Below are 25,889 nucleotides of genomic sequence, written 5' to 3' on the forward strand. Positions count from 1 at the left end.
TGTTCTCTGAGAATATCTACCTTTTTTCCCCGTAATTTTACATCTGTAATCTCAAGTGTTTACCCTGAATATTGCCCCTCCTCCCTGCGTCTGTATTTAGATACCTCTCCCCTTCAGTTCTCTGATCCTCATCGCTCAGTCGTTGTTGATCCTTCGTTGCTTCACTCCTCCAGTCTCTCAGAAACAGCAGCCAGTCTTTCAGTCTTTAATAAACAGCAGCAGGCTCCTCCTCCTCTTCCTCCTCCTCCTCCTCTTCCCCCTCCTCCTCTTCTTCCCCCTCCTCCTCCTCCTCCTCTTCCCCCTCCTCCTCCTCCAGCCTATCCTCAGTACAGCACAGCCAACACCCACGTCACTGAAACTACATTTCCCCGCGGCTGAACTAAACCCCCCCCCCCCCCCCCCCCCCTTGTCTACAGGACCCTGTCTCCTCAGCTAGACTCTGATAAATGCTTCAACACACGGAGGAGTAACCCCCCCACACCGACACACACCTGACGACACACAACACCAACGCTCATATGAGATTATTACTACAGCTCCGGACCCTCATGTTGATTCAGACCCTGTTTCGGCCCCTGATTCGGCCCCGGTTTCGGCCCCTGATTCGGCCCCTCTCGGCCTCTTTTGGCTCACATGGTGCAGGATTTGTCCAGCGGGGGGGGCAGAGGAGGGGTGCTGCTCTTGGGTGGGACCATGGGTTTGGGCTTCAGGGCGGGGGGCCGCAGGGGGGGTCCCATGCGAGCGGCCGCCACCGGTTTAAAGGAGCCCAGGGTGTCTGGGGAGGGGTTTGTGGGTCGGGGGGGTGGTCCGGGCAGCGGGCTGAGGGGGCTCAGAGGGCTGAGGGGGCTCGGGGTCCCGGGAGTCCCTGGGGTGCCCGGGGTGCTGGGGGTGCTGTGGGGGCTTGGGGACTCGGAGGAGCAGGCAGTGGGGGGGCCGTTCTTCATCATCTCCAGGGTGTCCAGTACCACGTCGGGGGCCGGCCGGCAGCCCCCCCGCTCCAGGTGCCGGAACTCACCGAGGGCCACCGTCACCGTCTCCTGGAGGTCCTGAGGCAGGCAGACACAGACAGGGGGAGGGGCTTAGAGACCCTTCCTCTCAGAGACTGGGGGGCACCTTTTAGTTTAATGATGAAGTTTTTATTCAAACATTAATTAAATAAGTAAATATATATGACACAAACAAGGTGCAGAAAATAAAGGAAGTAAATAATAAAGAACACAAAATATATTCTTATTTTAATAGTAATATTATATAATATTACTATTTTAATATTATATAATATTAAAATAATAATATTATATAATATTAAATAATAATATTATATAATATTAAATAATATATATAATATTATTAATATTATATTATATTATTATTTTAATATTATATAATATTCTTATTAAAATAATAATATTATATAATATTATTATTAAAATAATATTATATAATATTAAAATAATAATATTATATAATATTAAAATAATAATATAATATTAAAATAATAATATTATATTATTATTTTAATATTATATAATATTATTATTTTAATATTATATAATATTCTTATTAAAATAATAATATTATATAATATTATTATTAAAATAATAATAATATATAATATTATTATTTATAAAAAAGAACATGTACAGAAAATCAGACGGAGACACGCAAATACAAAGAGGAGAAAAAGTGGAAGTATAAAAATAACATAATAATGACAATAAATAAGAAATAATAGTTGAAACTTTTACGGAATAAATAAATAAAAGTACGATAAATAAATTTAGAAAATAATTTAAAAAATGTTAAAATGTTAAAATGTTGGTAGAATTGTTTTAAAAAAAATATATTTCTAAGAATTTGTTATTTCAATTAAACTTCAATCTATTAATGTTAATAAATGATAATAATAACTGTGTGTGTGTGTGTGTGTGTGTGTGTGTGTGTGTGTGTGTGTGTACCTGTGCCAGTGTGCGGTGTTGGTCGGTGAAGCCGTGGTTCCCGCTGCTGGACCTCCTGATGGGCGTGTCCTCAGGGCGCCGCAGGGAGTCATGGCGACTCACCGTCATTGTTACGGCGGCTGCTGAGCGGCGGCGGCGCTCGGGGCTGTCGAGGGGGGGGGGTCATCACCTGACCTCGGCCCAGCAGCAGCTCCCGGGGGCTGAAGTGACCCGACGTCACCGGGGGGGAGCCGCGGTCCATCACCCCCCCGTTACCGTGGCAGTCGGAGGAGCGGCCCAGAGGACGCCGGAACAGCCCGTCCGTACGCTTCCTGCGGTGACTGAAACAGGAAGTGAGAACTCTGTGAGCTGGAGGGGACAGGGTGACTCTGAGAGGGGTGGGGGTTTAGAAGTAGAGATTTCCTTTCTCCATAGGTGTGAATGATCAGAAGAAAAGAAGAATGAACCCCAGAATATTTAACATTTTACTCTTCATTTGGGAGAACGTCGAGAAATCCTCAGAAAATCAAACATTGACAGATTCTGTTTTTATGACTTCTAAGTATTTTAAGGGTTAGGGTCTCTGAGAATAAACACACATATATATTGTATATATATATATTATCTCAGAGAATATTGAGTTCATTGAGAGCCTCAGAATAAACCTTCCTCAAATAATATTCAGTGTTTTACTGATGAAGGAAAGACAACCGATGAGATAATGATGCCCCTCTTTTCCTGTTAAGTTAACAAACGTCATTTTTCTCAGAACATACCCCCCCTCTTTGGTCTTGTCTCTAAATATAATTCATAATACCCCTCTTTAGTTCTTCCTGTATGTGAGAATAAGAGGGGGGGGGGGGGTCTCAGAGGAGCAGAGTGCTACAGCGTGATGAACACTCAGGTATTTTTAGAGGTGGCAGAGTGTTTCTCTCCTCTCTGAGAGATAATGGAGTCAGTCTTACATGACGGACCTGTTGTAGGTGTCGGGGGGGCGCAGGTCGGTGGGGGAGCTCAGCTCGCTGCGGGATCTCTTATCATCGGTGCTGCTGCTGCCGCCGTCGCTGTCCGCCTTCTGGCTGAGCGAGTCGGACATGACGTCGTTCCTGCAGAGAGAGGAAGAGGAAGAGGAAGAGGAAGAGAAGCTATGTCAGGACTAACATCGGGAAAACCGTCAGATAACGGATCGATACCGAGCGGAGAGAGACTTCCTGTCAGGAGAGAGCCTCAAATCCTGCTGCATCCATCACTGACTGCAGCTGATCACAGTGATTACAGACTCTAATGTTAAATAATGTCATAAAAAGCTAGAATCAAAGCAGGAAACATTGATTTGTAGCTTGAATTCAATTCAAATGAAAGGAAATAGATGTTCTAAATAAAAGCATGTAGAGAAGACCACAACTATTACATTTATTTCAAAGTAAAAGCAGATTTGGATTTAATAAAACATTTGAATATGAAACCAGGATTTCAAAATAAAAGCACATTTGGATCTAATAATATATATATCATTTCTGCATTGATTTCAATAAAAGCATGCTGAGCACTCGCCTGTCCTTCAGCACGATGTACTGGTGGGGCACGAGGCCGCGGCTGCCGTTGCTCCGCCCCTCCCACCAGTCATGTGACGCCCTCTGGAACAGCAGCAGCGACGCCCCCTTCTTGAAGGAGAGTTCGCGGCCCGACCGGCCCACGTAGTCGAACCTCGCCACCGCCTCCACGCCCTCTCCCTCTGCAGGGGGGGAGAAAATAGAGAGAAGGGGGAGATGAAGATAAGAGCCACCTGTCAATCACCTGTCTCTAAGGCATTGTTCCTCCCACTGCTACACCAATCAGATAGCAGCGTTGAAACAGTGTTTTCTATTAAATCGGAAACAGATAAGAAGATGAGAAGGGAGGCAGGATGAAAGAGGGGGGGATCTCCATGGCTGCTGTTGCCGTAGCAACCTCTCTCCAGCAGGGACACACGCGCACACACACACAGAGGGATTGGGAAGTGTGTGGGAGGACGGTGTGAAGGTCAGGGGTCGGCGTACCCTCGTCGCTGGTCTGAGTCTCGGTGCCGCCGTCGGGCTCGGCCTCCTCCAGAGCGCCGGGCTCACTGAACGGACTCTCGCTGCAGGAGGAGGAAGAGCAAGAGGAAGAGGAAGAAGAGGAGGAAGAAGCTCAGATTAACACGGGAACAGAAATGGAGGATGCACAGATGGAAGAAAAGGCTGCCAGAGAAGAGTCTGAGGCGTTAGAGCAACGACAGCAGAACGTCATTATGGACTAACGCTGCAAATACATGAAATAAAAAAGCATCCAACACCTGTCACATGAGTCTGTCTCCTATCTCAGAGGAGAAAGGGAAAGATAGGCTTCCTCCAGATCAGTTTTTTACCAAATCTGCTAAAGAAAAACTAGGAAAATCTCCCAATTTTGCCTCTGAAGACCGTTTACATGCACTAAAACCTAGAGAAAACCCCAAAAAGCAGCACAGGGCCCCGTTGGGTAAAGCAAGCGTTCTGATTGGTCCCCTCACCAGTACTGGTCCCCTGTCATGCACTTCTCGTAGACGGGCCCCGGCAGCTCCTTGGTGTCGGGGAAGATGTTGTCGTGGTTCAGGATGACCGTCTTGATGACCTCATTGACGTGCGCCTGGCAGGCCACCTGGTCCAGTGCGTCGGGGGTGGGCAGCAGCGTCGGCCCGAACACGATGGCCAGGTTCCCAGCATCCATCATGTTCTCGTCGCTGTACTGGGACAGGCTGGGGGGAAATATGGGGGGGGGGGGTGGAGTTTAGTCTGGATTCTTAACTCTGGGTTGTTGGACATCTAATTGGACCGTTGTTGGCTATTATTGCTCCTGTGATGGTTCACCAGCGATTTCAGGACCCGGAAGTCGAATCCTGAATGTCTCCTCTTCACAGCGCAGCTCCTGCTTTAATCTCACTGCTCTTCATACCTCTGATTTAAGCACCATTGTTTTATCCCAGCTGAAACACCTCCCTGCCTCCCTCTCTCCCTCCTCTCTCCCATTTATACTAGAGAGGCAGCAGAGTGAGCTCTTTACTACGAGAGAGCGTTACTGCCTCTCCACTCTCCTCAGCTCTGGATGAGAGGATGAACTCGATGGAAATGGGAGGAAATCATCATCAAATGTATGTGTGTTTTATCAGAGTGTGTACTGACTGTGTGTTTTATCAGAGTGTGTACTGACTGTGTGTGTGTTTTATCAGAGTGTGTACTGACTGTGTGTGTGTTTTATCAGAGTGTGTACTGACTGTGTGTGTTTTATCAGAGTGTGTACTGACTGTGTGTGTGTTTTATCAGAGTGTGTAGTGACAGTGTGTGTGTTTTATCAGAGTGTGTACTGACTGTGTGTGTGTTTTATCAGAGTGTGTACTGACTGTGTGTGTTTTATCAGAGTGTGTACTGACTGTGTGTGTTTTATCAGAGTGTGTACTGACTGTGTGTGTTTTATCAGAGTGTGTACTGACTGTGTGTGTGTTTTATCAGAGTGTGTACTGACTGTGTGTGTTTTATCAGAGTGTGTACTGACTGTGTGTGTGTTTTATCAGAGTGTGTACTGACTGTGTGTGTTTTATCAGAGTGTGTACTGACTGTGTGTGTTTTATCAGAGTGTGTACTGACTGTGTGTGTTTTATCAGAGTGTGTACTGACTGTGTGTGTTTTATCAGAGTGTGTACTGACTGTGTGTGTTTTATCAGAGTGTGTACTGACTGTGTGTGTGTTTTATCAGAGTGTGTACTGACTGTGTGTGTTTTATCAGAGTGTGTACTGACTGTGTGTTTTATCAGAGTGTGTACTGACTGTGTGTGTGTTTTATCAGAGTGTGTACTGACTGGTTGAGGAAGGCGAACAGGTAGCGCATCACCACCAGCGTGGCTCGCGGGACGCCCAGCAGGATCTTACGGACGCACTGCGCCCTCTCGTACATGTTCTCTATTCCTGGAACATCAGAGACCAGAGAGGAGTCAGAAACACGACAACATACCCGGAGAAATACACAAAAGCGCCGCCTCTTTTCTAAAATGTCTCCAGATATAACGTCACTGTGAATTTTGGACAGATGGAGGCACTCACGGACGCAGGACAGCAGGTCATTGAACCTCTCTTTGGGGAACAGCGGGTTCTCCAGACCCCTGAAGTAAAGCTTCAACACCCCCGCCACAGAGTTGATGTCGTGGTTACTCTCCTCGTCGATCAACGGGTCATTACCTGTGGACACAAACAGGGAGAGAGTTAAACACTTCCTGGATTCATGTAACAAACCAACTCCAACTCCAACTAAAGAAAACGATTCAAAGAAGCACATTTAGATTGAATACATTTTAAAAATCGTCGATCAGCTGGTCGTTACCTTTGGAAACAAACACAGAGAGAGGTAAACACTTCCTGGATTCATGTGACCTTCAGGGTCATGTGACAGACTCACCTCTTTCGAAGGAGTTCTTGATGTCGTTCACCTCCACCTGTGACCCCGACACCCGGAATATTCCCTGATGCTGCAGACCTGTGGACAGACGCGTGTGGTGTTATTTATTCTATATTCTCATCACCTTTTATTTGTACTGATCACAGGGTTTCCAGGTCTCTGCAGAAGAACTTTTTAATACCAATTAAAATGCAACTTAATAGCTGTTTTTACCACCATCACAACAACAACAACAACAACAACAACATAACGGTTTTTCATTTACTTAAATAGCACCTTATAAAGATACATCACAAAGAGCTTCCCTACAGAAAAATCAAAACAGAATACGAAATTATTACAAAAAACTGAAAACTAAAATAAATATTAAAAATGATTTAAAAAGTATATTTAAAAAGTATATTGCTAATAATTTCCTAAAATTACCCAATCAATAACACCGTCTGAGTAAAGGGACAGTGAACGCACCGTGCAGGTTGATGTAGCGGATGCAGCTCTCCACAAGCAAGGGTATGGCTTTAGTTGAATCCTGAAAACACATCAGATATTTCAATCAAATCACTTTTCTGTTCCTTTTTTTCAACTTGAAAAACATACAGAGTCTGTGTGAATATTGGAGGATCAGGTAGCAGCTTTTATGTAACCGGTGGGTCATTTTATCTGGACTGTAAAGGAGGAAAAGACCCTGATTACCACAAACACACAGAAATAACAGTGAGTCTACCTGATGCTTGCTATGGGAGTTCTTCCGCCCACGGCTGAAACAATCAGAGAGAAACAGAGTGAGAAACGGACCATGGATCACATCAACGTGAGGAGGAAACATGAAGCATGAAGTCATACCTGGTGGTCAGCAGCTCAGCTTTATATCCTGCAGGAGAGACACAACGACAGGTAAAGATTAAAGGTGATTCATGTGTGTGTTTAAATATATTAGAGAGAGGGAGAGGGAGAGGAAAGGAGCGTCTCACCCTCGGCTAAAGCTTTCTTCAGGATGTCGTGTTTGGCCTGCAGTTTGGAGATCAGATTACTTCCCTCCAGATACTCGCGGAATTTCTGAGGATTTAGAAATAAAGAGATTAATATACAATATCCTAGCATCCAGTAAAAGATTATTTTAGACTCTATTAAGAATAAAAAGGAAGCAAATGTGTCGGTTTTAAGCCGTTTCTTCCAGATTCTGCCTCCATTTAATGAAGGTCAATGGTTCTGGGTCTTTGTTTTATATATTTGTTAAATTATTTTATTTCTATTTACTTCTGTGTTTTTAGAAATGTTTTTTCAATTTATTTTATTTGAACCTTTTATGTTTGTTTAAATATCTTTATTTTATCTTTTTGATTTCAGTCCTACTTTATATTTATAGAATATTTTATATATTACTACTGTCTTTGTTTTATTTCCACTTTCTTATTTTAAGTTCTCTCATTTATTTATTTTAAATTGAATTTGATCTTTTATTTTAATTTTACTGAAATATTTGTATTTGAATATAAATATTATATATATATTTTTATTTGTATCTATTATTATTATTTTAAGGAGAATCTAAAACAGAGCAACTGGAGATAAAATGTCCCCAGGAAAATCTAAATATTTCTGATTTAAATTCTGATAATGTGCATCAATGCTAAGTTTAATTTTCTATTTTTAAGTAGAGGAGCTCGGTCTCCTGCTGTTTAGCTCCTCTCTTAGTTAAGGTACAGTTTAAGGTTTATCTTAAGTGTTTCTCACGGTGAAGTAGAAGAGCTCCGTCTCCTGCTGGTTGACTCCTCTCTTAGTTAAGGTACAGTTTAAGGTTTATCTTAAGTGTTTCTCACGGTGAAGTAGAAGAGCTCCGTCTCCTGCTGGTTGGCCCGTTTCTTGGCGAGGCTCGGTTTGTTCAGGTACCCGTCCGACACGCTGGACTTGACGGACTCGGAGGACGGGCTGTGAGTGAAGCTCTGAGACACGTCGAAGTCCTCCAGAACCGTCATGTCCTGCAGAGTGGTGAGGGTCGCCCCCCAGGTCTTCTTCACCTGCCGGGGGGGGGGGGGGGGGGGGTGTACCACCATATTAAACACTGAACTAAGCTTCATGCATCAGGACTTATGAATTATTAAGTAATTTCAGGGTGGAGTTTCATTTCACATAACCTTTGATGTGTGTGTGTGTGTATGTTCAAGCACAACTGCTCCGTTTATGCCTGCTCCATATGCAAAGTGTGTTTGTATTTACAGCGAGGATAATGGGTGTAAAAGACCTTCTATTTGCACATGATAAGCAGGGTGTGTGTGTGTGTATGAGTGTGTGTTGCTGAGGCGTGCAGATGCAGCTCATTAATCCAGACTCCTTCAGCATTTTTATAACCTTCAGGCTGAGTTAGCGGCTGCCCACACACCCACACACAAACACACACACACACACACACACACACACACACACACACACACACACACACACACACACACACACACACACACACACACACACACACACACACACACACACACACACACACACACACACACACACACACACACACACACACACACACACACACACACACACACACACACACACACACACACACACACACACACACAGCTACATTATTACCTCTTATAACAGCATAGATTATCATGACCTATTTCAAAGTTCTTAAATGTCAGATTAACATTTTCTTCTGTAATCAGAGAGGGGTCCGGCTTCTGCAATGTCTTTGTTCAACACTTAGAGACGCACAGCCTGATAAATAAAATAAACTGTCTCCCAGAATGTGACTCTTTTCTCAGAATTGAATTTTTTCTAAGAATTCAACTTTTTTTCTGAGATGTAGACTATTTCTCAAAATTCTGAAATCTTTTGGTAATAAGTGTCTAAATGAGACGACTAAACATCCTCACGTCAACGTTAGCCGCCTTTAGCTTAGCACTGGAGACGTGAAGTCCTGTGACCGTGCTGTAGTTCCTCAAAAATCTGTGGTGTTAATATGTGTAGCTTATCATGCTGAACAACACCTGTACGTACCTGTAAGACCAGGGCACAAATACAACATCCCCTCTACATCTGTATCACTTGGTTTGTATGTGTGTGTGTGTGTGTGTGTGTGTGTGTGTGTGTGTGTGAGCGTGTGTGTGAGTGCATGTGTGTGTGAGTGTGAGTGTGTGTGTGTGTGTGTGTGTGTGTGTGTGTGTGTGTGTGTGTTACCTCTTCGTTCTCGATCTTCAGAGAGGCGAGGCGTGTCTGCAGCTGTGTGAGGCGCAGTGTGAGCTCGGCCTGCAGCTGAGGCTGGGAGGCGATCTGGGTCACCTGACAGGAAGTGAAACGAGCAGGAAATAAATCACTGTCCAGAGAAAATAAAACTCAAATAATGTGTAGATGTGGATTCGAACAGCATCCAGTCTTTTATTCTGTAAAAGGAGATGAAGTTTGTCAGTGGCATGAAAATGGTTCAGAACGTGTGGTACTGACTGCGTCTCCCATGTGGGACTGGAAGCTGAAGCGCGCGGGGGGGCAGAAGGCGGTGGGGTAGAGGCCCAGCAGACGCTGCCGGTCCCGGGCTGGATCCAGACCCTCCACTGCCCCCTCCAGGACCTCCAGCCCCGCCCGCCGGGAGGCCTCCAGACTCAGCTCTGCAGACAGGTAGGTCCTCAGGGCCCGGCTCAGACTGGAGTGGTACCCTAGGTCACAGCACTGAGCAGACAGAACCAGGACACTTTATTATACTGTATTTATCCCCAGGGAAAGTGGGGTTCATTAAAGTTGCTCCTGTTAAGAATTCCATAAAATTAAAGATGAATACAAATTATTTATTAAAAAAAGTAAAAAAAGACAGAAAAATAAAATTAAAATGTAAAATACAAATATCTTTATATATAAAAAATAAAGAATAAAAACATAATATCATTATAATGAATATTTATTAAACTAAAAGTCAAATTGTGTCATTAAAATGAATATTCATAAGCTAACATAGCTTTCAACAACTGCTTTAAAATGTATTTCAATGCAAATGGGTTTCCTTGCAGTTTGGCTGTTGAAGCACGTTGAATGGCCTTGTTGAATAAATAATTGACCCTGCGTTTTTATTCCTGCTGAGAGTCACCGCAGCGTGAAGGAAGGTTTGTAGGATAAAAGGGAACAAATTCTACTTTCTGCTCCAGCAAACGTGAAACAGGACATTTAATTAAACTTTAATAGATCCCTTTTTGAGTCCTTTAAGGAGGACGGCTTTCTATCTTGCCCTGTGATGGTGTTCCTGTTTTCTCTTCTCTGTGAATGAATAAAACAAAGCGGGTTCTCACGTCGATGATGTCGGGCAGGTCGTGGATGTAGTACTTGAAGACGGAGGCGTTGGTTGCCTCCAGAGTCAGCAGGTACTCGTTCCTCGCCTTCAGCGTCTTCAGTTTGTTCTCAGAGTACTTCGCCTTCCTCTGATGGAGAAACAACATCAGATATTTGGGAAACAAACTCTTTCATAAAGTAAAGTAGTATAAAGACGTGTCTCAGCTATAAATACAATAAAATACAACAGAATGATCAAAAGATATTTGATATAATTCTTCATTTGTTTCTGTATATTTTTCTGTAGTTTTATTTTGACTTGATTGTAAAGGTAAACGCTCGGAGATTTTTAGCCGTTAACGATGCTTTTATTTGGGAAAACATGGCTGCAGTCCAGACGTCCCTACCTTCTCCCTCATCTTCTCCATCTTGCGGGCGGCGTTGCGTCTCTGATGGCGCTCCTCGATCCTCAGGCCGAACACAGGCTCCGCCCCACCGCCCGACCCCGTCACGCCCTTCACCCGACCCTCCTGGCGCTCCGCCTCCCTCAGCTTGGTCTCCGCGCTGATCGTCTCCACGTGGTACATGTGGTACGTCTTCATCACCTGGGCGACGGCAGAAAAGTAAATAACAACTAAATTAGTAACAACAATCATTGATCCAATTTAGTGACATCTTCCTCAAAAACTAGACCAAAGTATGATTATTATTCATCAAAAGAAAAGTGTAATGCTTGGCTACAGTCTTTTATTTTGAAAATTAAAGGACACAGGATGCATATCTTAGAATTTAGAAGAAGTTAAACCAAATATCGCAGTAGAAACGCTAAAAGTAGTAGATTAAATTGTGACTGAATGGAACATTTTAAATGATTTGAGTTTTTAACAATGAAACCTGTTTCAATGTGTCCTGTTTCCCACTCATAGGCAACGGCAGCCCATAATAACTCAGCCGCTCAGAGAAATGCACCAGACACTGGAAACAGGTTTTTCTTCTTCAAGGTTAACAGACCCACTCTCTTCCGAGTGTCTGAGGAAGAGCTTTTAACACCAGCGCTCCGAACACAAATAAACCTCACACTTGATGAAAAATCTGCGCATTAATCCTAACGCTCTTTCAGACCTGAACGTCTTAGGTTTGTGAAGAAAACCTCTCTGAATATTTGTGTTAAAGACCAGATATAAGGACATCAGAAATCTACTTACGGTGTAGAGCTCGTTGAGAAGCTTCATGAGGTCTTCCTGAAGCTGGAAGATGATCTCCTTACTCTGAAACAAGAGAACGAATATATTATTAAAGAGTCCTTGATCTTCGTGGTGCTCCCTGTCCTGTAGAAGGTTCTATAGGTTTCTGTGCATGTAAACGGTCCCCAAAGGCTACAATCCTAAAGTTCCGGAACACGGTGACATCACCACGGAACACTCGCGCTACTGGTTGGCACTCCGACACAATTGTATGTGATGGGGGAAGGGGCGGGACATCTCTAAGCTGGTTGACAAATCACAACAGAGCCAGCCAACAAACCAATCAGAGCAGACTGGGCTCTGGTTTCAGACAGAGGGTGAAAAGAGGTGCTGCAGCACAGACAGTATGAGAAACATAAAGAGACTCTACATACTGATATACACCTGAACATCAGCAGGAGAGGACTCTTTAAAGTAGAGACACTACATACTGATATACACCTGAACATCAGCAGGAGAGGACTCTTTAAAGTAGAGACACTACATACTGATATACACCTGAACATCAGCAGGAGAGGACTCTTTAAAGTAGAGACACTACATACTGATATACACCTGAACATCAGCAGGAGAGGACTCTTTAAAGTAGAGACACTACATACTGATATACACCTGAACATCAGCAGGAGAGGACTCTTTAAAGTAGAGACACTACATACTGATATACACCTGAACATCAGCAGGAGAGGACTCTTTAAAGTAGAGACTCTACATACTGATATACACCTGAACATCAGCAGGAGAGGACTCTTTAAAGTAGAGACACTACATACTGATATACACCTGAACATCAGCAGGAGAGGACTCTTTAAAGTAGAGACACTACATACTGATATACACCTGAACATCAGCAGGAGAGGACTCTTTAAAGTAGAGACACTACATACTGATATACACCTGAACATCAGCAGGAGAGGACTCTTTAAAGTAGAGACACTACATACTGATATACACCTGAACATCAGCAGGAGGACTCTTTAAAGTAGAGACACTACATACTGATATACACCTGAACATCAGCAGGAGGACTCTTTAAAGTAGAGACTCTACATACTGATATACACCTGAACATCAGCAGGAGAGGACTCTTTAAAGTAGAGACACTACATACTGATATACACCTGAACATCAGCAGGAGAGGACTCTTTAAAGTAGAGACACTACATACTGATATACACCTGAACATCAGCAGGAGAGGACTCTTTAAAGTAGAGACACTACATACTGATATACACCTGAACATCAGCAGGAGGACTCTTTAAAGTAGAGACACTACATACTGATATACACCTGAACATCAGCAGGAGGACTCTTTAAAGTAGAGACTCTACATACTGATATACACCTGAACATCAGCAGGAGAGGACTCTTTAAAGTAGAGACACTACATACTGATATACACCTGAACATCAGCAGGAGAGGACTCTTTAAAGTAGAGACACTACATACTGATATACACCTGAACACTTCTTCCACAGTGTACAGAAATAATAATAATGAATACATTCCTCCACAGTGTCTCCTCGGCAGCCTCAGTATTAATATTACATTATGATAAAATGACTATGATTCCCATCCCTCGTTCCCATGGCGCCTGCTGAGAATCAGCTGAGCCCGTCGCCATGGCCACAGGGCTGTTGCCGTTGTCATGGCGTCTCCTCCTCTCCCAGTGTGTGTGTGTGTGTGTGTGTGTGTGTGTGTGATGGAGGTCTTTCCGTTTATAGCCGCTGCACTTTAGTCGGGATGAATAAAAGACGAGCCGGAGGAGGGATTAATAATGAACGCAGCGAGCTAAAGTTAGAGTGTGTGTGTGTGTGTGTGTGTGTGTGTGTGTGTGTGTGTGTGTGTGTGTGTGTGTGTGTAATTTGTTAAACTCTGACGAGGCAGCGGGAAAAAAACCCAGGGGGAAACTGACTTTACTTTGCATTAAGATCAACGAGCCTGCAGCTCTGCAGAGAACATGTAGAGCGATACTGAAGGACTAAAACTGCTGCTAACTCAAGGAGCAGTAAAAAGCTCCAACAACTTCAGCAATAAAAGGCACTTCTTCTTATGTGTGATATATAGTTACTTGTTTTAGGGAAAATAAGGTTTGAGGACAAACATCCATAAAGAAGCGTGATTGGTAGTTCTTGTATATATTTTCTAGAACATTTGAAATACATGGATTTACTTGTTTAAATACATTTGATTTTAAGTATACATTCATCCGTTAAAGAAGCCTGCATTAAAGTAGATTTAGCTGACACTTCCACACTTAAAGACAAGGCCTTCAAATATGGAAGTAGCCGGGCTTTCACCAGTAATGAAGTGTCCTTATAGTGCTGTATTACTACTACTTCTTCCACTTAACCCCCCCCGCATCAGTCCTACTAAAAGGAGCACCCTGCCCCTTATGGCCCTGTGATATCATGTAAATGAAACACGTATTTCTCTGCATTATGTGCGCAGGATTTATGACGCGTCCTCCTCTTCCTGCACAGTCATGGTCCGCCCCAGACCCCCCATCCATCACTGAGACAGATTTAAAGCCGCCTCTGAGGGGAATTATGGGATTCCTACAGGAACATATATATGGATTTACGGTTAAACGTTTAGCTTATATTGCCAATAAAACACCTTAATGAAGGTTTATTACAGAGGAGCCGAGTCACGGGACGGGGCGTCCGGAGACTAAGTGCTGCAGACTGAGACAAGATGTCCAATCACAGCGTAGAGCTCACAAGCGGCTCGTAAATGTACGAGTTGCTTCCTCTGGAGACGTAGATCTTTTACAGAAGATGACAGATATATAGTTTCTTGTTTAAAAAAGGCTCGGTCATTTCCTAAAGCAGCTGCTCACTTCGGTTTTTAATCACACAAGAGGAAGAGGGGCATTTTTGGGACTTCTTTCAGCGATGGATGAATCCTTAATTGGTGATGTAGTGAGTGATCGTGTCAGCAGGATGGTGTGTGTGTGTGTGTGTGTGTGAGTGTCAATATTCCCTGCATTTATTTGTTGTTTGAGGTGCAATATTTGACTCAGCAGCTTTTAGACATGAAGGAACTATTATTTTCAGCGTCACTCTAATGCAGTATTTTCACAGGAGAGTGGGCGAGGCTTAATTTAGACAGGAAGTGACGTTAGCGCCTCATGCTATATTTTACTAGAAACACCCTGATGTTTATTGATCTATTGTTAAGGAGACCTTTTGCATGTGTAGGTCCTGATAGTGCATGGGTTCATGTGTGTTTTTGACCTGTGTGTAATGTAAAATACACAACAGAGTGAAGGACTGAGTCTCCCCTCGGAGTATGTCTTCCTCTCTGCCTTGTGTAACCCTCACCTATCCTCTCCTCTGTTTCTATCTTCCTGTTGCTGCTGAAACACCTGAGTTTCCCTCCAGGATCAATAAAGGTTTATCTTATCTCATGTACACAGGCTAGATTAAGGGGAACTTCCAGAATATGATCTGCATGACGATGAGGTGTGTTTGCTGACCCTCTTGAGCAGGCGGGCCGAGTCCTCGCTGATGTGAGTGAGGCGGGAGATGACGTTGTTCAGGTAGAGGTCGCTCAGGGTGGCGTGGTCCTTGCTCTCCCTCCTCACCTGGGAGAGACAGAGAGGAGGGGTGAGGGAGGATTATCTATGATGTTTCTGATTATTAAAGAGTCTCTGAAACGCAGGGAGACTGACCTGGTTCAGCAGCAGGTACCAGCAGTTCACCGGAGAGAGCAGGTTCTGGTCCTTCCTGGAAGCACAAGCACAGACAGTTAGTTTAAAGTGATGTTTAATTAGCTTTTTGTTATTAGAACGTTTCCTTGTGTTCATTTCCTTTTGGTTTTTAAACAAAAGGTCTTTAATAGTTTTATTTTTTATTGATGCAATTTTATTTCTGGGAATAACTTTTATTAATTTAATACAATTTATTTTCATAATTACATTTTATTTTTGATTAAATATCAAATAAATTAAATCAAACACACGTGATAAATGAGCCTTAATTTTTGAGTAAACATGTGTTGTTGTCGACTCCTACTTGTACTGCTGGTGGTCCTTGGTGCTGCGTGTTTTGGCCATGAACCTCTCGGCGAGCTTCTCCAGGTTTCTGGAATACTCCGTCTCGATCTCGGACTTTTTCCTGAAGAAGTCCTGCAGATCCTGCAGCAGCTGCACCCGCATCTCCGTCTGCTGCTCCAGACACCGCTGCTGCTCCACCAACTGCGCCCGCACATCTGCACACACACACACACACACACACACACACACACACACACACACACACACACACACACACACACACACACACACACACACACACACACACACACACACACACACACACACACACACACACACACACACACACACACACGCATGTCAGTGTAAATAAGATTTGTTTTTCCGTGGTAGGGAAACAACTGTAATGTTTATACTTAATTTAACCTCCTCAAAATGGCAGGTTCTGTGTTACTGCCTCATGTGAATCACTCATGTTGTTGTGATGCAGTGAGATGAAGAAAATGGGGCCTATTCTTCACCCGTTCGGTATCTTCATGACCTTGAAATGTGTCTCGCCAGCTGTGAGGGATTATACATGGTGTTGCAGAGGTTCATTTAAAGGACGCAGCGCACAGAGAGTTATTATTTACTGTGAGTTGGAGACGCTGAGATGAGGAAAGATCTCAGACACGTCTGGTTTTCTCTCCCGCAACAATTCCGTCGGACATTCAACTGAGGCAAGATGTTAGGGTACTGTAGGAAAGGAGGTCTGTCTCTTTTTTAGGGAGTTTATCAACCCCGGCAAACTCCTCACCTGCAATGACAGTGCAGCATGACTGAATGACTCTTTAAATGGAAATAAACCTTTTTCAATGATCAGTTTTCAGTCAGTAAACACATCTGCATTTATCTGTCTTATCGTCTTTCCACCAGAAGGTTGCTGGTTCGATCCCCGCCCGTGCAATCAATATACTGAACCCTGAGGTGCTCCCGATGGCCAACGGTGTGTGTGTGTGTGTTACTGTTCTGCATGAATGAGGTGTGAATGGGTGAATGACTCATAGTATATAAAGCTTTGAGGGGTCGGAGAGACCTGATGAAGAGATATATAAGTACAGACCTTTTCCCGTATGAATGAATGAACTGCTGTAAACTCTTCTTCTCTCGTTAAAGACGAGTTTATGCGATTATTTAAAGATCTTTAGGATACATACGGTGATAAATCTGCAGCCTGTGGTTGGAAAAGGGCCATGTCCGAGCACATTAAACATGAACGTCTGCTGTGATCGCCTTCAATAAATCACACGTCAGGCTGCAGAACAACCAAACACACACACTGTAATCACAGCAGCTCATCCATCATGTGTCCTGACCTCCTTCCAGACATGTCAGAGTCTCATGTTCAATTCCTCAAATGCAAACTGTAGAAACACCGTCCTATGGTGTGATCTAAAGCCATTTGTTGGTCTCTCAGCGGGGAGAGTAACGGCATTACAGGAGCAGAGGTAACGTGTGGATTAAAGCAGACCTACCAACTCTGTTCACACACTTCAGTGTGGAGCAAAGACCCCGAGAAACACTCACATTATTATCATAAATAAACGCCATTACTAAGACTAAAAGTCCATTACATTTATCAGGAAATCGTCATAAAGTCCAGCACAAATCTTCAAATCACGAGGAGCATCTTCCAGTTGCCTTCTTTGTTGAAACCCTGCAGATATTTGATCTCCAGGGAATAAAACAGAAGCTGTGTGCATATTGGTAAATAATGTTGATTCTCTGTTAATTAATCAGCTAATTGTTCCTCCTCCTCCTCCTCCTCCTCCTCCTCCTCCTCCTCCTCCCTTCACTCTCTCTTTAATCCCTTATAATTACTGATGGAGACGGTCCAATTTCTTCTCAGGAGTCACCTTGGAAGACATCCTCTGACCGCATACAAAAACCCACACATAGACACTGTCTACACAGACACACACACACACACACACACACACAGCATGGTAATTTCTGGCTGCACGCTCTGCTGGTCGGGCTGTTTCAGAGCCGATCTATGCAGCAGGAGAAGAAGAGCGAGTACAGAATACACAATGATAACCCCACCTCTCACACACACACACACACACACACACACACACACACACACACACACACACACACACACACACACACACACACACACACACACACACACACACACACACACACACACACACACACACACACACACACACACACACACACACACACACACACACACCAATCCCCGTGGGGACCCTATCCACTCCACTACCTGTTGTCTTGGCAACCACACACTGCGTGCAAACCATGTGATGAGGAAGGTGAAGAAAAGAGCTCGGATCTGCCGCATCGACACACACACACACACACACACACACACACACACACACACACACACACACACACACACACACACACACACACACACACACACACACACACACACACACACACACACACACACACACACACACACACACACACACTTCATAGATCTCTATAGAAACGCTGGCCTTTGGTCCTCACAAGAGCATGAAACTCTCTCTGTGCTACTGTACGTGTGTGTGCGTGTGTGTGTGTGTGTGTGTGTGTGTGTGTGTGTGTGTGTTATTGATTTCCTTTTTTGCAATGTTAGCCTACTAATTTAAAATGGCTGCCATCTCACACTGGGAATGAGCAACACTTTCAGATAGATGAATGTCTGCTCTGCGGCCCCCGAACGCTGCATCACATCACACCCTGGGCGGGGGGGGGGGAAATACCGGCTTCTGATTGGCTGCCGGGGCCCAAGCGGGACATTCCAAAATAAGGTGTGAGGCGTCCCGGCGGCTGAGAGGTTTAATCACTTTTCTTAATTGGTGTTGGGTCTCCATGAGTCAGGATGTTAGCGGCTTCTGATCCAAAGATTCACTGCCATTTATCATCATGCACAAAGCTACTGTGTGTTTATCATCAATTAAGTCCAGAAATAAGTGAAGCATAAGATACGAGACGAGTGAAAAATGAAACACCGTACAGTAGAGTAAACACTATCAAGCGTAATGATATATGAATGTGTGAAAATGTGACGCCCCATTGATGCATTATGCTTTAAATCAAGAGTTTTTTTGACGACAGTGAGATCCGTACACCATGCTACAACCAGCAGGCCGTTAGCTTAGCATCCCGACAGGAAATAAGAGCTAGTGTAGCTTTGCAGAGCGTTTACGGGAGAACAGATTAACACACAAGGAGAAACCCAAGGCTCTAAACCGCTTTGATCCGCAGAACTGTGATTGCATTAAGCAGATTAATATTCCATTAATCTCCAAAACCGGACATTTGATGAGAGGAAACACAGGACATTGTGAGGTCTATGGGGTTCTGGAGCAATGGTCTGGATTCAAACTCTGCATGGGGACTACAAAGTGAGCTAAACTGCGCTTACATCTTGAACAATTTAAGGTTAAATGCACAGATCTGGGGAGCTTTGAGAGCAAAATGAAGAAACTAGATCTCTAGAGATATTTCTGCATTCACAAATAAGGTGTATGAGTGGTGTTGGAAAGCCACAAGTGGACCATTAAACCAATGGGCCGTTAGCGAGTAGAGGGAGGTTTGCATCACCTGGCTGACTAACGGGGAAAAGCTGCCGTAAATTTAATCAAATTTCCAATCCTGGTCCCCAAAAGTACACCGTTTCCCTCATAGGCTGAAGACTATAAGCAAATGTGAGGAATAGAACAAAGTAGCTCTGTGTAGCAGCCTGTTTCCTGGTTTCCTAAACAATCCCGTTCATATTTCCGTTGGGATTTCACATCAGAGAGCGAGCATGTTCACTTCACCGCCGACAAAACGATGTGAGACTCTTTAGATAAACTCAGAGGAAGAAACTGAAATATCTCAGCAACTATCTAAACATTTGCTGCTCACGGTGATTTGTAAACACTTCCTCTGAAGATCAAATGTGATAGTTCCTGCAAAAGAAATTACACTCAGCCTTAGCTCTGATGCTAATTAGCAACTGTTAGCATGCTGAAAGGATCAGGTTGATTGTGGTCTATAGTATACACCTGTTAGACATGTTAGCATTTAGCTCAAAGGATTTAGAGAACAGCAGCTTTACTTTGTGACTGAATATCTGAGGTGTGTCATTTATAACCCAAACAAAGCATCAGTTAATCAGGATACAGGTTATCTCTGCTGATTGAGTGAAATAAAGGCCAGGCGTTGCTGAAAAACAGAGGATGATTCAGGCAGATCCTCCACAGAGCCGAGATTTTATCAATGAAACTCCCCCGCTTGGATCACGCTGAATTGGAAGTGAAAGGAGGGAAACCCGCCGCACTTCTACCCTCTTTTGAAGTCTGAGATGCTTCTTCCTCTCAGAGAGCGTGTCCTAGTCCCAACCCCGGAGACAAGACTCAGCCTCTTTGATCAGAGGGGGGGGGGGGGGGGATCTGCAGACAATACTACAAGAATAAAAGAATTTGTCCCGGGAAATCGGATGTCTGATTCGATCTGAAACCCTGCAGAGCTCGAGGGCCTGCTTTGGAGGAAGCGTTCAGGACAGGGAGACACTGCTGGGACGACGCACTGAAGGATTCTGTTCAATTCTACGATTATTTATTTGGTTTGAGAATCATTTTCACTCAAATAAAATGATTGAAGGACAGTAAAGAAGGAAGAGAAGGAAGCACAGAAAGGAAAGGAAAGCAGGAAGAGGAAGAAGCAATGGAAGGGAAAGAAAGAAGGAAGCATGGGAAGGAAATGAGGAGGAAGCAAGGAAAGGGAAGGAGGAAGCAAGGAAAGAGAAGAAAAGAAGGAAGAGGAGGAAGCCAGAAAGGAAAGGAGGAAGCAAGGAAAGGGAAAGAAGGAAAGTAAAGAAGGAAGAGAAGGAAGCGAGGGAAGGGAAAGAAAGAAGAAGCAAGGGAAGGAATTGAGTCTTCAGTCAGACGTTACTATCAATACATCTGCGGCTAAAACTCTTTCAAATCTATCATAAGAACTTCCTGACTCCTCAGAGAGCAACGACACGTCTTCTGATTGGTTGTTTCTTCAGAAAACGTGCAACATGTTGACCCCCCTGCACCCTGAACGACCAGAGTAATCTCCTCACCTGTGTGGCTCCACATTAGTGATGTCATATGCTCACACAGTCTGAATAAAAAGCTGAGTTTGGCTGCAGATTCACATTTATTGAGATAACACAGAGGAAACCTTCATAGCAGAGAGAGAATCCGCTGCCAGGGAGCGGAGCGGTATCTGCACCTGGAGACGGCGGTGTCTAGACTCTCCTCTTTGAAGAGTCTGAGTTGCAGCCGGGAAACGATTCCAACAGCATCTCATTACACCTCCGGAGGCTCTACAGGGAACTGGATTCATCTAAATTGTGCACTAACGCAAGTATCAGAAGAGATCAAAACGACTTATTCTCAAGCTCAACCTGCCGCCGTGCAGTCAGGGCTGAGCTACAGGAACACTGGTGAAGAAAAGTGAGCAGGGAAAGAGCCGAAGACGTTCATTGATATTCATATTCGACAAACAGGAAGTGGACTCTCAGGACTAGAACGTTCAGCTACAGACATCAGGGTTTGGTGTCAGTTTGAGCAAAAGACGGAGTAAGAAACGCACTGAACCATGTGCTAATTTAATGGTCGGAGGTGCGAATCAGAGCAGCCACACCACTTCTGATTAGTGAACACATTACATGTCACTTATGAGACGCTTTTATCCAATGTTTTGCCCAGGAACACAACGATAAGTAACTGAACCGAAGACCAGCGCACTACCCCCCTGCGCCACAGCCTCCTACAGGTTGAAGGTTGGGTATTTCTTGCTAAGCACCCTGGGAAATGTAGTTATCTTCTCCAGGATACACAGGTTTGTATTTGTGACATTTCCTCCTGATGTGTTCTGGGTTATGTCTCTATATTCTGGACTGATGGGTGCAAAGGTGGGTTATACTGGTTGAAGCTGTGGGAGTCGGGTTCCAGTTGTTAAATATCAATGCATGATGGTTACATTTGTCTTTTATCCTATTAAACTTTATATTTCTAATTGGTTTTAAGAATCGGTGGGAGAAAGAAGTTAGTTGAAGGCGTGACATTGAGAGGGAGGAACCTGTAATTGGCATTTTACTGATCAATTACGGCGAGGAGGTGGAAGAGGAGGAAGCATGGACTAGGAAAGGAAAGGAGGAAATATAGGAATCAACGGAAGGGAAAGAAAGGAGGAAGAAGCAAATGATAGTAAAATATATGTTAGTTGGATCGTAATGATCCGATGTCTCACTTCCTCGTCCTCCTCTTCACAGCGATGCTGACTCATCCATTGATCCTCATTATTCCTCTACGTTTCACACCGTGTGTACCTCGTCTAAATACAGTATGAGGGTGTGATGTCACAGAAACAGGAAGCGCGCACACACCCCAGGTGACCGTTACCGTGGCGACCAGGTCCAAGGACACGGGGGCAAAGTGCTGCTGGATCATCAAAAAACACACACACACACACACACACACACACACACACACTGGCCTTTTAATTTAAACATGACACTAACTGAGGAGACGATCTATAATCCCCTTCACCCTCGCCCCTCAGTGTTGTCTTGCAGGTATGCGGGGGTCACTAATCACCTGCATGCACACGCAGGCAAAATAAAGGGCTGCAGCCTGAATCTCCGCAGCGTGCAGCAGGAAGCACCCCCCCCCCCCCCGCAGGGCTCTATTCTCTTCACACCTCCTCCTTCACACAGAGGAGGTGTCACAAACACACACACACTGAATATCAGTCAAACACACGATTATGTTTCGTCAGCACTGTGCACAATCTACCTTTTCTGGAGGCTCACCTAGTGGACCCCACCTCCTCCTCCTACTCCTCCTCCTGGTGTGTGTATACATTACACACCACCTCCAGCACCGACCAATCAGGAGACAGTGCAGGGAGGCAGACTTGGGAAGCACATAGTTACAGATCCATATGCCAGGAGGAGGCTGGAGGAGAGGCTTCATCCCAGCGGTTACTTCAATGCGGGGCATCCCCAATTGTGTGTGTGGGCCAGGCGCGCGCGCGCGCACACACACACACACACACACACACACACACACACACACACACACACACACACACACACACACACACACACACACACACACACACACACACACACACACACACACACACACACACACACACACACACACACACACACACACACACACACACACACACACACACACACACACTCCATTAAATGTAATCACTTTGGACTCATTGTGTGACAGAAAGAGGACAGGAGGGTGAATGAGAGAATGAAGTAAGGAAAGGGGGGAGAGGAGGAAGCAAGGAAAGGAAATAAGGAGGAAGCAAGGAAAGGGAAAGAAAGGAGGAAGCAAGGGAAGGGAAAGAAAGGAGGAAGCAAGGGAAGAAAATGAGGAGGAAGCAAAGAAAGGAAAGGAAATTAGGAAATGGAAGGGAAGGAGGAAGCAAGGAAAGGGAGGGACAGGACGAAGGGGAGGAAGCATGGGAAGGGAAAGAAAGGAGGAAGAAAGGGAATGAAATGAGGAGGAAGCAAAGAAAGGGAAGGAACTGAGGAAGAGGAGGAAGCAAGGGAAGGTAAAAGAAAGGAAACAAAAGAAGGAAGAGAAGGAGGAAGAGCAAGGATTTGAAATGTCAATAATGCTCTACAGTATATTCATACTTACTCTGTGGATAGTGTCTGTATTACACTGTGTATTTGTTATAGTGTATTCAATTCCTATACTGTGTGTGTCATGTGTGTACCTCCTTATAGTGTGCAGTGTAAATACATCAGACTGTTCATATCCCTCACATGTACATTATACCTGAAAACTCTTCTGGTTAGAAGCTGACTGCATTTCTGTGTCTTCGTGCTCTGTGCAGAGACAAGGAGGTGGAATCTAATCTGATCTAAAGAATAAGGAGGAAGAGGAGGAAGCAAGGAAAGGAAGAGAAATAAGGAAGGGAATTGTTTCTGAATGAGCCTCTGCAGAGGAAGCTAAGCTGTAGTAATAAAGGCAGTATATTATTCCAGACGAGGTTCAGAGCTGGCAGTGAGGCTGCTGCTGGAGGAGTGGGAGTAGGTGACAAGTGAAGATGGAGGTGTGAGGAGCCATGTGGCGAGGGAGAGCGAGCTGTGCAGGAATGAAAGAGGGCAGATCTGGGAATGTGGAAATGGAATACTGTATTCCAGTTTGCATTTCGCACGGCTTCCAGAAGAAAATGTAGAATAGAAATGATGGTCTGTGCTGCATGTGGAGAGGAGTGGGTATCAGGAGTTGTAGTAGTACTAAAAGGTCATTCGACTCGTCCGTCGCCGCCCCTACGAAGCAGGGATGGTGGTAACCATGGCGCCCAGAAGGAGGAGGAAGAGGAGGACCGAAAAGAGGAGGAGGAAGAGGGGGGTCCCACGGTCATGGAAAACATTATTACAGGACTTTCTGTGGTCACCTTAAATAGATGCCCCTTGTTTTGCATCAGGTGATCTACTGGAGACCACACACACACACACACACACACACACACACACACACACACACACACACACAGCTGCAGTCACAGCCTCAGAGGAATACCAATAGAAGAGCCAGACTCGCCTCAGGTCTGAGTGTTTCAAATAATAAACACACACACACACACACACACAGGCTAAAAGAGATTAAAAGGCTCTGCAGAACACACACCAACACACAGACACACACCCTCCTCCCACCTCAGGCGCCATGCAGCACTCAGGATGAACCCAGAAATCCTGACGTCTCATGGTGAGGTGTCAGCTCACACACACACACACACACACCCTGGATGAATGAATGCAATGCATGCTGGCAGACAGGTGTGTGTGTGTGAGGCCGCAGTGTAAGATAATGAACTGCTCTTACCTTTCACCTGGCTCTCGTACTCTGCCAGGATTTCTTTGTCCTTCTTGCTCTTGTTGGAGTTTGACATGACGTCACGGTGCAGGTGACTGCAGGTGAAAAATAAAAATGATTAAAAATCAGCAAAATAAAAATCTACTTAGATCCATCCAGAGCTGCAGAGATCCCGCACCTCCAGCACTGAGGAGAGGAAGAGGAGCGAGGAAGAGGAGAGGAGGAGGAGCTGCGCGGACACACTCTCACACACTCTTTGCTGCAGCGGGGACGCGCAAAAAACATCAGAAATCCAATTAAAAAAATTGTAAAAAATTCTGAATAAGAGACTCAATTAACTGCTGTCTTCCTCTGCAGCGCGAGCAAAAATGCATCACATGCACGGGTCTGCAGGGAGGAGCGGGCACACGCCCACTAATGCATGGACCACACACCCTCACACACACTCTCACGCACACACACACACACGCTGACACTGCCGGTGTGAGGTGTTCGCTTCACCCCGACGTCACCTCTCTCACATGCACACCGGTGGTAATAACAGCGGTGAGAGGAAATGAAAAATGCCGGTAAGAAAAAATGGGTGTGTCAGCACTGGAGGCGGGACAGAGAGATGATTGACAGCTGAGGAGGCCAGTCACAGAGCAGCATTCATTAACGGTAGAACAAGTGGAGGCAATTACCAAAATATAAATGCTTCAAATGATTCACTTAATTGCTGATTTAGATGTCCTAAATAAATAGAAATGGTGATTTTAAAATTGGAAAAGGCATCTAGTATAGCAGCAAATACTGTAATGTATTACAAATATAAAGAGGAGTTATTTAGTATTTAACACGGAATATATCTACAATTTAAAGATACATTAAAATAGATTAAATTATGAATATTGCCATAAGAAATAAAGTAAAACAATTCACATTGTACTACAATATATAACAATTATTTTAACGTTTAATCCTTGTATTTACTATGCAATTTCTGTGCTTTTTTCCCCCAAGTATTTACTTATTTTTCCACATATTCCCAAATATTTTGGGCTGATACTTTCTATCTAGAAAACCTAGGTAATGCTTGATATTTCAATGAATAAAACAAAAGGTATTTTGTATTACA

The 25,889-nt window shown here is 44.3% G+C and overlaps 1 protein-coding gene across 1 annotated transcript; it reads right to left on the bottom strand.

Moving 5' to 3' along the window:
• Nucleotides 1–425: 425 nt before the first annotated feature.
• Nucleotides 426–25,050, bottom strand: LOC134879196 (SLIT-ROBO Rho GTPase-activating protein 1-like). The gene is given in 25 exon segments (XM_063905559.1): nt 426–1,046; nt 1,959–2,114; nt 2,116–2,278; nt 2,912–3,043; nt 3,492–3,672; nt 3,977–4,056; nt 4,465–4,689; nt 5,788–5,893; nt 6,029–6,163; nt 6,381–6,458; nt 6,849–6,909; nt 7,105–7,138; nt 7,224–7,251; nt 7,352–7,436; nt 8,201–8,398; nt 9,570–9,671; nt 9,834–10,055; nt 10,667–10,795; nt 11,054–11,251; nt 11,852–11,914; nt 15,372–15,479; nt 15,567–15,621; nt 15,910–16,105; nt 24,782–24,867; nt 24,951–25,050. Coding segments are annotated over 24 exon segments (3,219 nt in total). The 5' UTR covers nt 24,849–24,867; nt 24,951–25,050; the 3' UTR covers nt 426–629.
• Nucleotides 25,051–25,889: the final 839 nt, after the last annotated feature.

This window comes from Eleginops maclovinus, chromosome 17 (assembly GCF_036324505.1).
Source record: "Eleginops maclovinus isolate JMC-PN-2008 ecotype Puerto Natales chromosome 17, JC_Emac_rtc_rv5, whole genome shotgun sequence".
Lineage (NCBI taxonomy): Eukaryota > Metazoa > Chordata > Actinopteri > Perciformes > Eleginopidae > Eleginops > Eleginops maclovinus.